Source organism: Citrus sinensis, chromosome 9 (assembly GCF_022201045.2).
Source record: "Citrus sinensis cultivar Valencia sweet orange chromosome 9, DVS_A1.0, whole genome shotgun sequence".
Taxonomy (NCBI): Eukaryota; Viridiplantae; Streptophyta; class Magnoliopsida; order Sapindales; family Rutaceae; genus Citrus; species Citrus sinensis.
Window position 1 is genome coordinate 4,866,171 of NC_068564.1, and position 15,643 is coordinate 4,881,813.

At 33.0% G+C, this 15,643-nt stretch overlaps 1 protein-coding gene across 2 annotated transcripts; it reads left to right on the forward strand.

The window, feature by feature from the left end:
* The first annotated feature begins 1,860 nt into the window (after positions 1–1,860).
* Positions 1,861–4,628, forward strand: LOC102625309 (ankyrin repeat-containing protein BDA1-like). Of its 2 annotated transcripts, none has more exons than XM_052434243.1 (2): positions 1,861–2,610; positions 4,010–4,628. In XM_052434243.1, exons 1-2 carry the CDS (start codon positions 2,194–2,196, stop codon positions 4,067–4,069), a joined length of 477 nt encoding a protein of 158 aa, XP_052290203.1. In that variant the 5' UTR covers positions 1,861–2,193; the 3' UTR covers positions 4,070–4,628. The 2 variants fall into 2 exon arrangements, with proteins under 2 accessions (XP_052290203.1, XP_052290202.1); XM_052434242.1 differs by lacking the exon at positions 4,010–4,628 and adding an exon at positions 3,429–3,961 and having other exon boundaries at positions 1,862–2,610.
* Positions 4,629–15,643: the final 11,015 nt, after the last annotated feature.

Below are 15,643 nucleotides of genomic sequence, written 5' to 3' on the forward strand. Positions count from 1 at the left end.
ATTCAATGACGAATATTCCGAGAATCTCGCAACCGTAGGTTTGAAATTCAAATGGAGGGGTAGATTTCCGCCACATCACCGCATCCGCAATTAAATGCGACACGACTCTTGGCAGCCTTTTCCAGTCCCACGCGAGCAAAAACCGTCGAGTTTCCACTGCTGGTCCACTACATTACCCAACACCAGAAACTGGGGGACCGGTGTTTGGGAGAGATACTGTTTGGGAGAAATACATCGACGAGACCAGGAATGACGAGCAGATATGACGAGCAGATATCTGATGGCAGAGTCCTGCGAACCGGTGTGTTCCGTAAAAGCCTGGTGCGCGGAGGAACAGGAGCAGAAATATCCTGCTCGTCCACGATGTTGTCATCCGCGAGGCCAATTCCCTATAAGAGGTATACGGCCATTCCGGCTAGAGGTCGATAGGCGAGGAGACCCGGTCGACGGCAGTTGGCAAGACATGCTCTCCAGCCCGAGAATCTAGGCACGACAGCCACGCTTTCCCCTGAACCGTGGCGTAACACGCAAGATCCCACAGAACCACGACAGCCACGCTTTCCCCTGAACCGTGACGTAACACGCAAGATCTCGCAGAACCACGACAGCCACGCTTTCCCCTGAACCATGGCGTAACACGCAAGATCCCACAGAACCACGACAGACACGCTTTCCCCTGAACCGTGACGTAACACGCAAGATCTCGCAGAACCACGACAGCCACGCTTTCCCCTGAACCATGGCGTAACACGCAAGATCCCCCGTTTGCCCATAACGCAGCAGTCAGAGCCCCAGACCGTCTCGAAAAGAGCGGAAAACTGGGATTCAGAGGAAGCCTATAAAAAGGTAGCCAACGAAGGTAAAAGGGTTAGCAATTTTGATTCTAAAAGAGAGAAAACAATCTAAGAGCCATAAGATTTGTGGCAAGCGTTCCCCGAACCTTCATATCTGACTTGAGCGTCGGAGGGTTTGCGCCGGGAAAACAACCGGCGTACTCTGACTTGTCTGTGTGCGCAGGAACCTCCGGGGAAGAAGCCTTACGCGGAGACCTCCTGGTCGTGGTGAAGTTGATCGAGCAGAGATCCTGGTCGTAGGCAGAGGAGAACCAGAATCTCGCATCAACAGAATCCTCACCTAGTACTTGTCTCTCCAAGTCTCCAACCCTTTGTTTATCTTTGATTTTATGAATTTTTAATTATTTTACTTTAAAAAACAAAATCACAAAATTTACAAAAGAACAAAATTTTTGATTAATTTTCAATTTTTTCTTAAATCATTGTTCAAAATTACAACATGATAAATTTCCCCTATTGTCCGCAAGCTCGAAAGTTGAAATTAAAAAAACATTTTTTTTAATTTAGAAATAGGTGGACCCCTCATCTTCATCACTCAATTGTGTATGTTGTACTGTAAACTTATTGATTAACGGCCAGTTTAAGCTAATAAAATAAGTTACTTTTGTTGTATAGAAGAAACAAACTACTGATTTAGAAAATAGTTTAGTGTTTTATATGATGCTCAAAATAGCCATAAGTTCAAAAAAAAATTTATTTGTATATTAGGGTTTATGAAAAAATAAGATAAATTATTTTTTTGTTAAAATATTAAGTTTGTAATAAGAACTTTAAAAGTATATATGATGACTTATTTAATAAACTACTAATAAAAAATAATCCCTTACTTTTAAAAACTGGAATCAAAGTGGAAAAAATTGTCAAATATATAGCTTTTAAAAAATTTTCCAAGTACCCTTTTTTATTAAAATTTATGCGATAAACCGCTTATAACCTTTTGACCTCGATTCCAAATAGGGCATAAAATTCGTAGGCAAAAATATGAATTTATGATGACTTACAGGACGTCTTTGTGCAATGTAGGAGCATTCCCATATGCTGACCCCTGCATCCCATCAAAATTACTGAAAGGAAGCTTTCTTCCGATCTTTCTATGATATTGATGGGATGCAGGGGTACGTATAATATTCATGTGATGCAGCGCTACGTTTCCGAATTCCGATCTTTCTCGTACGTGTGCTTAGAGAAATATCACCATGTTAAACTTCATGGAAATTTTCTATAAAAAAGGGGGGAAAAAAAGCGAAGAAAAGGGAAACTTCCTTCCTGCGCTGTCCCACTCTGTCCCACTGTTAAAGAGGACGCCAGAGAGAAGAATTACGCAGATTCAGTGTCAATCATGTCTAATGAATTGATAGAGTTAGCAAAAAAGGACAATATTCAGGAAAATGATGGTTGCACAGAAATGCACAGAGGCCCCGTGGAAGGGGATGGTGAGGTGGTTCATTTTCTCGGAAAGCTTGATCCCGAATCTCGTCCTGTTGTAGAAGACAACGGGTTGATGACGCCGCTACACAGAGCAGCTGTCAATGGTGATGCTGGCGTGATTACGGAAATAGCAAGCTCGGAATCCCTTGCAAAGCTGACTTCCAATGACGAGACAGCTCTTATCCTTGCAGTGAAGAATTCTCAAATCGATGCTTTTAAAATCTTGATGAAGGAGACAAAGAGACATAACCTGGAGCATCTCTTCAATGCGACAGATAAGGAGGGCAACAGTATTCTGCATCTTGCTGCGCTGAACAAATTAATCGTGGTAAGCTCTCCCTGATGTCTCTCACACTGTCGCAAAGACACACAAGACTTTTGATTACCAATTAATTTGTACATGGAGAAATTAACCATAGTCTTAGGTAGATCATGATAAACATAATATCTATAAGATTGAGGAGGCCAGTAGCTAGCTAGTGTCAACTCTAGAGAATTTGAGGCGAAAATTTTGTTTCAAAGCCTCTTTATTAAAAAAAAAATAGAAAGGTAAGGGAAAAAAAGAATTAGTTTAAATGAGGGAAAGTTGTTTATAAGATTTCATTTGAAAAATAAAAAATAAAAAGATTTCTTTAGGAAAGATTAATTTAGAGGACTTTATATTAGGAACTAGAAAGTATGCAAATATCTAATAAAATTTACTTAATATTAATTAATAAATTTTTAAAAATAAACTTCAATTATTCAACAATTTAGGGGCTTAAATTGATAGCTGCCTCAATTGCCAAGGTCAAAAGAAAAAAATGAATATCCTTACTTTGTTAAAGTGAGAATGTCACTAAAATATAAAAAAACAAAATTAATACGTTAAAATCAAGTTTTATTATCTTTTAGTGCATTGATATCTTTATTTTTTCGTTTAAGAGTGGCATCCTCATTTTATTAAAGTAAGGTTGTCGCAATCATTGGGAAATTTTGTGTGGGTAGGTGCACTATTCATCGAGAGCCATAACTTAAATAACAAAATAATATTTATATTCTATTCAAATTAAGTCTTGGGTATTTTTGTGACGACTCCCTCAACTAAAATCCTACTTCCCCACTCTGTTCAGGCTTCTGCCTCTTTATGATGTTTAATAATTGCAGATTGTGAATCTACTTCTTGAGAGTTCCTACAGTCACAAAATTCAAATCAATTCCAAGAACAATCAAGGACAGACAGCCTTGGATATATGCAATGCCAATTCTCAAGATAGTGTTTCCAAAGAAATTGGCTCGATCCTTGAAAGGGCTGCTGCTCAGCAACAAAGTACTCATTTTTCAGAACTACCCACCAATACCACTAGTGGCTCCTGGAATTTCACACTGTTTCCGATAGAGACAAGAAACGTAATATTGATGGTCCTAGGAATGATTGCTACAGCTTTTTTCACCGCAGCCTATGATTTGCCAAATGGCTTTGTTAAAGGAAATCATCCTCAAGCTAAATTAAACTTATTTATGGAGAAAAATTTTATCTTAAAGGAATGCTTATGACAAAATACATTACACTAAAGTCTATACTTCTTCTTTTTTTTGGGGTCTTTTACTTGTCCTTATTTTATTAAGATATGACATTTCTTTATTGTAAAATTATTATATCTACATAAGGGCAACTTCTTTTTAACAGAATCTTGCAGTTTGCCTGCTTCCTTTCTCATGGAAGATTATATGTATATATTTTGCAGGTGAAAAATTTGATGCTAAGGATGTTATATCCGGTAAGTTACCAGCGGTTGTCTACCTGATGGTTTTCAATTCGGCTGTGTTTATTACTACTATGGCTGCAATTACCATACTTGTATGGCCGCTACAACTTAGAACAATCCTCCTCTTTCTTGTGATCTGCACATGTGTTGTTTATGTTATGTTTGTGGATGAGGTCACGCCTGAGTTCAGTGTAAGTGTTGGGAAATTCAGCGTTTCAAGCATTGCTTTGATGTGGTCACTAGTCGCAGCCCTTTGTCTCTCAGGAATCTCTATACTGAGTATGCGGGGGAAATACACTTCATCCCTTTGGCGATTCATTGTCTGGCTGTCCATGAAAAAAGCAAATTGGTGGAGCAACAATACTGTTGAAGATTTAGAGGCTAGTTCAATTTGAGGATAGAGTTCAATTTGATTCTTTTCCTTTTTGTAAAAATAAGTTACAAACGTTGCTTAGTGGATTCACTAAGTGAAAATAGCTTTATTCTTCTCGTTTTCCTAATTTTTTCCTGGAAAATATACAAATTTATTGAGTGGGTTTCTTCTATGCATTAGGCCTATATTGGCATAACAACATAAATCTTTGTGTCACTTGTTTTTATCTCAAATTGTTACTCGATTTATTAGATTTCTTGATTTCTTTCTTCCTTTTTCCTTTTCATTAATCAAACTGATCTCCGGAGTAATTACATAGGATCTGATTACCGACTTAATCGCTGGAAGTGGCTGGTATGAAAGTGCGCAATGTTCTCTCTTTGATTTATCCAAGTAATGGCAGCAACTAAGTTCATTGAATAGGGAAAATGATTTTAATGATTGGAGAGTAAAGATATGATGATTTTATTGCTTCCTCAAGGGTTTGGAAGTTGATAACTCTATGAAATGAGAGTTATTATGGCAATTCTACACTTAAATCAAGATCACTTAGAGAGTAAATAAGGTGTTTTCATTACATTTTTGTTATATTTTGCATAATAATTCATTTTAGTTTAGTCTTAATAAGTTTTGCTTAATTTAAAGTAATTTGTACTCAAATTGTGTGCATAATTGTAGGTTTCCAGAAGCTTATAATTCATGGAAGGAATGTCGATGCAATAGGCTGGCAAAAAGGAGGAAGAATATGGCCACAAAAGAATTGAAACAAAATTCAGAGCAGTGCAGTGCTATAGCCGTTGCTAGAGCAACCATTGCTGTAGCAATCCTAGAACAACTATAGAGAAAACTTAGCGCGAGACATCTGCAGAATTGCGATTTGCAGTTTCCTAATTCGACTCATGCGTGCCTTAGGCTTCTGTTTACCCTAGTTTTCAATTATAAAAAGAGCGTGCATCACATGAAAAGGTGGCGGAGAATTAACATCAAAGAAATCGAGAGGAAAAGGAGGGGAGAATCAAAATTCAAGGAAAATAAGTCTGCACCAATGAAGAATTCAGTAGAATTACTTGGATTCAATTTGTCATCATTCTTTACTTGTTCCCTTCCTTACTCTTTGATTGAACTGATATATTTCATGATCAATATTTTTCTGTTTGTTTTTCTTTTTCAAAGTATGAACTAAATTTGATTGTAGCTAAGTGACAAACAATCTAAATGGGTTTTTGATTGTTCTTATAAGTTCCTGCAAGATTGCTATAGCATTTTACTCTAATAGTTATTATTAAAATCATTATTTCGGTTGATCACCCATTTAATGGTTCAAGTTAAGATAGAGCCACAAAAGGGTATGTCTTAGTGGAAATTATTAGAGTGATCTTAATTTAAGTTTCCTGGACTAAGATTACTTAAGTCCAAAAAGGGTTACATTTGAGTTAAGATTTGTAAAAAATTATACATAGGAATTCATCTTGTAAGGTAGAAAGAGTGTATGCTCATAATGTCATACCATAGGTGGGTTAACAACTGGTCATTGTTAAGGTGCTTAAGGGTATGAGAAATCTGATAAGCGACAGCTGAGGATGCAAAATAATTATGTCCAGTGCTATAGGAATTGCTGTAGCAACTGGTATTAATTTAGACAAAACAGTCAATCCATGAAGAGAGTTTGATCACTTAGCTACTTTATTCCCATTGAAATCTTCTTACACAATTCATTTAATTTGTTTTATTACTGCATTGATTTGTTTTATTTTTCTTTTATTGTCTATTTTAGTAGTAATTCACTTTTAATTAGAATCTTTTTGGGACAAAGGAAGTTTGCATTATCGTGATTGTTATAGTCTTTCTAGTAACATCAATTCATGTAGAGACGATCTCGAATATTCATCACTTTATTACTTGTTATTACACTTGCACATTGGCATCAATAGCAAATAAGTAAAAAATAACCAACAGAAGCTCTCTACAAGGATTCAAACATACATTCGAAATAAAACTTACTGATGATAAAAGAAGAGATGACTTTGACTCTTTAAGAAGGCACCTGCCGGCATAATCTTGGGTTTGAGGTAAAGTTTGGAAGAGATAGCTAGTGACATCAGCAAATCTCTTAATTTGGAGAGAGTTTAAACTTAATTCATAGCACTATCTATGCTTTAGGGTTACTTATTGATAACGTTTCAACATTCAATAAAGAATATTCGCATCGTTTGTTCTACTTATCCAACCTTGTTGCTCTCTAGCCTTTTTTTTTAATAATAGATTTTGGATGGAAATGAGTAATCTTATTCACTATTCTTTCGTTATTTTAGATAATTGTGAGCACAACTTATATTCACAACAACTAAGTAAAAACATAAAAATAACTTAAAATAAACATACGAACTCTCGAGTCGACTAACAACTCTACCCCTAATAACTTCAGTAACGAGCAATTTTTTATGGCGATACAGGCCAACGCATCAATGTTTTACAAAAATATATGAAGTAAACAAATATTCATTCTATAGAATTTTATGATAGGTCATATAATGATTATATTTATATAATTGCGTTGATCAATCACCCATAAAAATTCTAACAATACTAAATTTGCTTTAAATGATAAAGGTTCTAAGTTTCTAATATTACTAAATTTGCTTTAAATGGACACCTATAATTGTCTGTGGTGGCTAATCTAATTTGTTTACTAATTTTTTTTTCATTGTTTAATAAGACAACATCAAATATAATTTTATTGAACATTTCTAATTTATCCTAGCACAATTTTGTTTAGTGCACTCTTGGCCAAGCTGTCTAACAAAAATGCCTTTATAGGTTTGTCATTTTTCTTCGACACACCGTAACCGTGTACGTGTAATTTCCAAATTCCAATCCAAAATTCCAAGACCCACGTTAAGGCAAAAAGCGGGAATGCAGGAGGAAACTCTCAAGTTATAGCATACATCTCGTTTATGAATTGGTCTTTATGTTACTTAAATCTAAATGAGTCTAAATGCACATGTCAGAATAAAATGTTTGTTTTTCATTTCTTAATGTCCGAACGTAAGTTATAAGTTGTTTGTTTTTATAAACTCAAAATATCTTAAATCTAAGTTGTTTTTTTCACTTATGACTTTGAAAGTATTATATATGCATGAAGTTTAAATATGTGTATGTTTACAGTACAATAATTTTTATATGTTATGAATATTTATAACATAAGAATTTGATATATAATTTATGAAAAATAATTTTGATAACATCATTTTTTGCAATTTAACATAATATTATACATAAAAAATTGTTATCTAATAATAATAAAAATTTGTTTAAAATTCAAATTGAATTTATGTTAAGTATTTAATACCAAGTAAGATTTGAGAACAAGGAAAATTCTAATATGATATCTAATAGTTAGGTAGGCAATAAATACATTTAATGAGTGTATTTGTGAGAAAAAAATAATTTTTTATTCAGATATTTTATCATTTGAGTAAAAATTAGAAAAAATTTATTTTTTCTATTCAGATAAAAATATCTTACAATAAGACTTCAGTTATAAAAACAAAAAAAAAATTATAATATCAAAACATCTTAAATTAAGTCAAATTAAGATTTCAGACAAAGAAACAATTATATCCTTACACTTATCATGTAATTTCCAATCAAAATTTCCAAAAGTCGGCGTAAGTAAGGTGAAGACGCGGCAATGCAGAAGGAAATGCGCTGGTAACCCGGAGAACCAAAGTTATTTGGGAAACTTTAGAGAAAGTTACAAAAGTTATGGTATTTTTTGTAGAGTAACGACCAGATGGCTAGTGTTACGACTGCACGCGTGTCAAGATCTTAAATCGATCTATGTTGTGGGGGCCCAGAGATGTCTCTCTCTCAGATCCTCCACAAGGCCCATCTTTTATATTTTTTGTTTAGCACTAAACTCACTTCTCATGATTCTTCCTGATCGATATGTTGCTCCGCAACAAATAGCCATTTCTCATACTATATAATCCAAAAATGGACCAAAAAACTAGAGTGAAAATTTGTTTCTTTAGAAATCAAACGTGAAAAATACCGTACTTTCTGATTACATTCGGGACTGTAGCATTGTCAAATATGGCAAAGCAACGTATGATTCATTTGATAGTGTAGAAACAAACCACACTGCAGCATCAATAATTCATGTGTTAGCTATCAGTCCAAACAAAATACAAGCAGATTCTGTATGTCTCTGGCTAAAAAGGGGAACTTTCATTATAAAATTGGGACGGTTACAAAATCTCAAAGCTTGATAATTTCTCTGGCTTCATCAATCTTTATTTGCTTTTTTAAAAATAACTGTAGATGAACTTTTATTGATCTATGATAATTGAGTCCATCTCTAGTGAGGATGTCTGTATTTTTTAAAATGCTGATTCATGATTTTACAACATTGTAAAATAATTGAGTAGTTTACAATGTTGTAAAACCTCAAATTCGCACTTTTAAAAATTCAAACATTTGCATTTGAAAAAAATTATATGATAACTAACAAGTGGGATAGTATAAGCAGAAATACTTTAAGATAAACCCCACTCACTCAGCACAAAGATGTGAATGCATAGGTCTAAGTTTGATGTGGTGTTTGTGAATCACTCTGTCAAATGAATCCGACTTCATGATGGATAAAATATCGTTCTAATCCAAATGACTCGACATCGTGATAGAGTAGATATCGTTCTACTCCAAATGACTCAACATCATGAGATTTTTAAATAACACTCAACAATGTGAGGTTAAGGATAAGGATAATGAACCCATCAAGGGAACAAAATGTAGAGAATTTATTGAATAACTGAATTATATTAATAATGACAAGACCTCTTTATTTATAATAAGTAAAAATCTACTTCCCTATATAACTCAAATAAGAAAACTGAATCACAATTAAACTAGAAATAATATATATATATATAAACACCTAGCTAATAAGATGCTAATTAAAATAAAAATATCATAATATCATAAAATATTCTAATAACCTACTGCGTCAATAACACATCCATTTTTATTTTTATTTTTATTTTATTTTAACACTGAATCAATCGGTTTTCGGCTTAGTTCGATTGAAAAATCAAAAACTGATTGGTTCATATTTTTTTAACCATTCGGTTTTTATTGGCCGAATTGAATGCCCAGCCCTACATTAGCGTAACTGACTGATAACGGGTCAACATCAGTAAAGAGTTTTCGTTCTCCAACCTTGTTGTGTTACTAGCCTTTTTTTTTTTTGGGGGGTCAATAATAGGTTTTGGTTGGAGATGAGAAATCTTATTCACTACTCTTACTTTATCTTAGGTAATTGTGAGCACAAATTATATTCACAACAACTGAGTAAAAACATAAAAATGACTTAAAATAAACACATGAACTCTCGAGTTGACCAACAACACTACCCTCAATGACTTGAGTAACGAGGGATTCTTGATGGATGTAGGTCAACACCGTGACCGTGTGTACGTGTAATTTCCAAATTCCAATCCAAAATTCCAAGACCCACGTTAAGGCGAAAAGCAGGAATGCAGGAGGAAATTATCAAGTTATTGCATAAACATCCCATTGAATTTTGGAAGCATCTTGGAAATTATATTGAAGGGCCCACACGCAAGAATGTATCAAAATTCTCACACTTACCGTGTAATTTCCAAAGGCCTTCGTAAGTGAGGTGAAGACGCGGCAATGCAGAAGGAAATGCGCAAGTAACCTGGCGAAAAAAAGTTATTTGCGAAGCTTCAAAGAAAGTTACACAAGTTATGACTTATGATATCTTTCCCAGTCCACGACTGCATGTATCAAGGTTGTGAGGTTCAGACGTCTCTCTCGGATCCTCAGCAAATCCGTCTTTTATAGTTTTTCTATAGCACTAAACTCACTTCTCATCTTCTTGGCTACGCAACAAATAGCCATTCCTCAAACCACGCGATGCAAAAACGAACAAAAAAAGTAGAGACAACATTTGTTTCTTTAAAAATCAAACTAAAAAACGCCATGCTTTCTGATTGGACGGTGGCATTGTCAAATTTGGGAAAGCTATGTTGATTTATTTGATTATGCAGAAACAAACCAAATTGCAGCGTGAATAAACCCAGCTATATTATTCATGTGTTAGTTATCAGTCCAAACAAAATACAAGTAGAGTCATGTTCGCCATAATTCTTCTCTAGGCTAAAAAGGAGAATTTTCATTATAAAATTGGGACTGTTACAAAATAATTTCTCAGGCTTCATCAATCTTTATTCACTTTTTCAAAATAGTTGTGGATGAACTTTTATTGATATATGATAAGAGAGTCGTTCTTTCGTGAAGATGTTCACATTTTTTAAAATATAGATTTAAGATTTTACAATGCTGTAAAAGATTTTTATAATGTTGTGAAATGATTCATTAGTTTACAACATAATAAATTTTTTCTTATAATATTGTACCGAATTCGCTTTTTAGAACATGCGAACATTCGCTTCTGTAAATGTTAATATGATAATTGACATAGTTAGGTAGTGTAAACAGAAATATTGTAAGATAAAATCCAACTTACTCGACATAAAGGCGGGAATACATGGGTCTAAGTTTGATATGGTAGTTGTGAATCACTATGTCAAACAAATCTCATTTCATGATAGATTAGATATCGTTTCAATTCAAATGATTGAACATCGTGAGATTTTTAAATCACACTCAACAATATGAGGTTAAAGATAAAGATAACATAACATAATTAAATGGAAATATATATATCTGCTACAAATACTAAAACGTCAAACACCAAAGACATACAATGTATTATCTGAGAGGATTGACAAGGGATGAGCTTGACAAGAGAGGCTTCAAAGTGTCCGACATTGCGCAAATGTAAGCGGCGGCCATTGAGAATGCAGAAACTAGGGACAGTGGCCAGAGCGGAAGCGCGCTGAAAAGAATCATCATCAATGCTACGGATATGAAAAAGGCTAAGGAATTGAAGACAATGGCTGATAGGATAAAATAAGGATGTTGATTCGCAATCTGGCAGAAGGGACTTAGGCGGCTAGAATTGCATTCGTAGGCCTGTTCAGCTCTGCATCCCAGGATGTTCAATTGTATGTGGAAGGTTGTGGTTGATAACAGTGCTGAGATGAGTAATAATAGATGATATACATTAATGCCTTTAGAGTGCTTCTTTCCTGTTTTCATGGGCCAGTTATGCCGCAAATTTGAAGCAGCTGATGAGCTAGCTGTCTTCCAAGGTGAGATGTCTAAAGCGGTAAAATCACTAGTGCCCATAGTTTTAATCTTGGAGATGGAGTTTGAGCCTGGAAAATAATTCAATAGCTGCAGAATTCAAACATGAAATTACAACAAACTAAAAATTAAAAAAAGAAAAAAAAACTGTTGGTGGCAAAAGAGATTTAGCTAGATTAGTTAGTAAAACGAACACAGGGATATAAAAGGTGACGATCAAATGAAAACTATCCCTGACTACGAATAAGCATATTGAAAAGTTTAAATAGCTTCAGTGGAAATCAAATTACGTAGGAATCGCGAAAGAAAGATTGCGGAGTCACCCCGAAAAAATAGGACAAGAAAAATGGAAGCAACCGCGTTGTTTACTTTGTTATTTTATTTGTGCAGGACGCCGCTGGCATTTTGCAGCTTGGAAAGCATATTGCTTGCCTGGTTAGTAATGTTGGATTTATGCCCAAAAAAAGAGTTAATATGAGTTTTTATTTTGATGTCCAATGTTTTTGTTTAAAGTTTTGTCATCGTAATTGTTATTTTTAACAAAAACAAACAATTAAGCTATTAAAGCACTAATAATATAGCATAATATGTTCTCTCAAATACAAATTTAGATTTTACATCATTTAAAAACTTATTTAATTATTATAAAGGTATATAAATATAGTAATTTTATGTTTTTAAAGAACCATTGTATTAGTAAAATATTAACACATTAGTAAAATATATATATATATATAATATTCAGAAAAGTAAGATAATATAATATCAATAAAGTGCTATGGATGTGGGAGCCATTCAATTATGCTTGAAAAAATGTCACAGTTACAGTTCTAGTGCACTGGGCCCTGCCGAGAACATTAACGAAAAAGACTCGGTATCAAATGTGTTTCATTTTCTAAACTAATGCTTGATTGGACCCTACCAAATGCCTTTTTCTCTTCTTTTTTTTTTTTTTTTTGTTCTTGCAAAATGAAAAAAAAAATGATAGGTGAAAAATGGTACAGTATGCACCAAAAAAAATTCAAATCATTTATTCATTTTCGCACAGAAAAAAAATCCAGGTTACAATTATACTGGCCCTTAGCAAAAACAAAATTGGAAAACGTAAGCATAAAACGTGTTTCATTTTCTTGAAAAATATAAATTGAACCGTAATTCAGCCCAACTAAACGTGTTTTTATTAATTTGTGTTCTTGCAAAATATAAAATAATAGGTGCAAAACAGTACCATTTGCACCCTGTGTCAAATTTTTTACATCTCAATACAACACATTAAAATACGTTTTAATCCATTTTGTGTTGTGTCGCTGGCTTCTCTTGAGGCTAAATATCATTATTCAGCATATATTTCTTTTTTCCACTGCACTCAGCTTTTTTTTTTCAATAAAAGAAAAATTTACAAATAGCTTGCATATGAAAAATAATTAATTAACAAAAAAAATTTTTGTGTATCCTTCGTTAACTGGGTTTTTGTTTTAGGCACGTGAGATTTTATTTGTTGGGAAAATAACACCTACACTCAAGGTTTAGGGAATTGGTCACAAAGTCCCCCAAATTTCAATAAGGGACATCAAGACCCCTTTTTAACTATAATATCTTTTGACTCTATAAATCCACAAATAAATACCCCAAAATTTTCTAATAAATGGATATATGGCATTAAAATAAATGTAATAATATATACATTTCAAAATAATTTTAATATTTAAAAATATTTTTATATTTTTCAATCTATTAGACCTATTTTATTATATTAAAGTAATTTTGAATAATAGATAGAAACATAATATTAAAATAAATAAAATAAAGTTATAATTATTTTAAATATTATGTAAAAGTTAATTTTTATATTATTAATAGGGAGATATTTTAATTGTAAAATCAATTGTAAAATCTATTTAACACAAAGATTTATTTTAAATCATTATAATATTACAAATATATTATTAGAATAAATATAATAATTTAAAATTTTAATATCATTTTAAATGTCAAAAATAATTTAATATTATTAGTCTATTAGATAGATTATATTATTTATATTAAATTTGTGTTAATTAAAAACATTTAAAGTTAATTTTTTTTAATTACTATAATCAAATGGTATTATGAGGAAAAAGGGATTTTGGTATCCTTTTTAAAATTTGAGAGTTTTTATGGTTATTTTCCCAAATTTTAGGTCTTTTTCCTTTATTTGTTAGAGGTTTTGCATAGGGGTGAGCATTTTCAAACTAAAACTAGTCAAACCGAGCCAACCTAACCATTGGCCCAATTTGGGCCAGTTTGTAACAAGCCGCTTGAATTTTGGGCTGAAAATGGTTTGACAAATCTCAACCTGGTCAAACTGATCAAATCGAAAAGAAATGCCACATGTATTATTTTAGTTGCATATTACTCTATATAATTACATGGGAGTCGCGAAGGAAATATTGCGGACTTATATCAATAAATAGAAAAAAAAAAGGAAAAAAAAAAGAATAAGAAAAATGGAAGCAACCGCGTTGTTACTTTGTTATTTTGTTTGTGCACCACACTATCATGGGCGGCTTAAACTTCCCGCAAACGGAGGCTGAATTGGTGTGCATAGGTTTGCTTAGTAAAAGTCTATCCAAAGGTGAGATATAGCAGCAGGGTGTACTTAGTAAAAGTCTATCCACTCATAGTATTCAAACTATAATTTTAATACTCTCTCATTTTTATATTTTTTCTCACTTTTATCAGTTAATTATTATATTATTTAATTCTTAACTAATTATATGTGTGGATAAATATGGAATCAAGTACTAAATATGCCACAACTGCATTAATGTGGCGGTATTATGTCAAAATACTATACAGATCTAAAGAAATCTATAAATTAACATGACATAAAAATAACCAAAAAATAATAAAATAAACTTAAAACTTACTTGAAAAAGTAATTAATTTAATAGTTTAAAATCTTAAGCTTCACCATTCACCTCAACTTAGTAAAATTAATCATTTATATTGAAAGAAAATAAAACACTCTTTTTATTTGACAAAATTTTCAAAATATATTATAAGAAAATTGATTACACCAAAAATAAGAAAAGAAAGAAAAAAAGAAAGAATTTTTCAGCTTCACTTTGTTCTCTCCCGGCATTTTTTGTCGCTTAGCGCCCTTTCTTCGACTCTTATAGGCAACAAATGCCTCCACCTTCATTCCTTTTATTTTTATTTAATTTATTATTATATTATTATTTTAATAATTAAAGGGGTGAGCAAGTGGATGGTGGTAGCCACCTGCTCATCTTGATAAGTGGCTCACACACACTTTTTAATTATTATTTTATTAGTTTTTATTATTAATTTTTTTGGCTTTTATATATGAATACAATCAAACTTTTTGTTTCCTACTTTCAATTCTGATTCCTTCTTATTCTTAAAATTTATCTGCAAGTTAAAATTAACATGTTACAAATTAGGGTCCTTCTATGTTGCAACAGTTACAACTTACAACACTTTTTGTCCTCATTCACAACTGTCGTAGGATCTGAAGGGACTCCATCTAACGGTTAAGATTATTGAGTGGAAAAACAAAGTATGTACTAGCAACCGTTGAAGCCAGTTATCTACTTAAGTAATGGCTATTGAGGGGGCGTCAGTTTGAAACAGTTGATTAGGAAGAACATGAATGATTTACTCACGAGAAAAGAGAAACAAAGGGTTGAGAAGATGGCCGTTCAGAAATAATCCGGGGACACGAATATGAAAAGAAGACGATCGCATTTTATTGGGGGGAAAATATTTGGAGGATTCACCTAAGTTGGAACCTGGGTTGTCAACAGAGCAATTTCGATGGCAAGAGGCAAAGAAACCAGCGGGTATATGTGATTTAATTTGACAAATAATCAAGATACACCAAATACAAGAGAAGACGATCGCAATTTTGTGGGGAAAAAGATTCGGATGTTTTGTTTATGAATATGGGCTGTTGTGGGAACAAATCAGATGGTGCTTCTGTAAACGTAGTAGCAAATTGC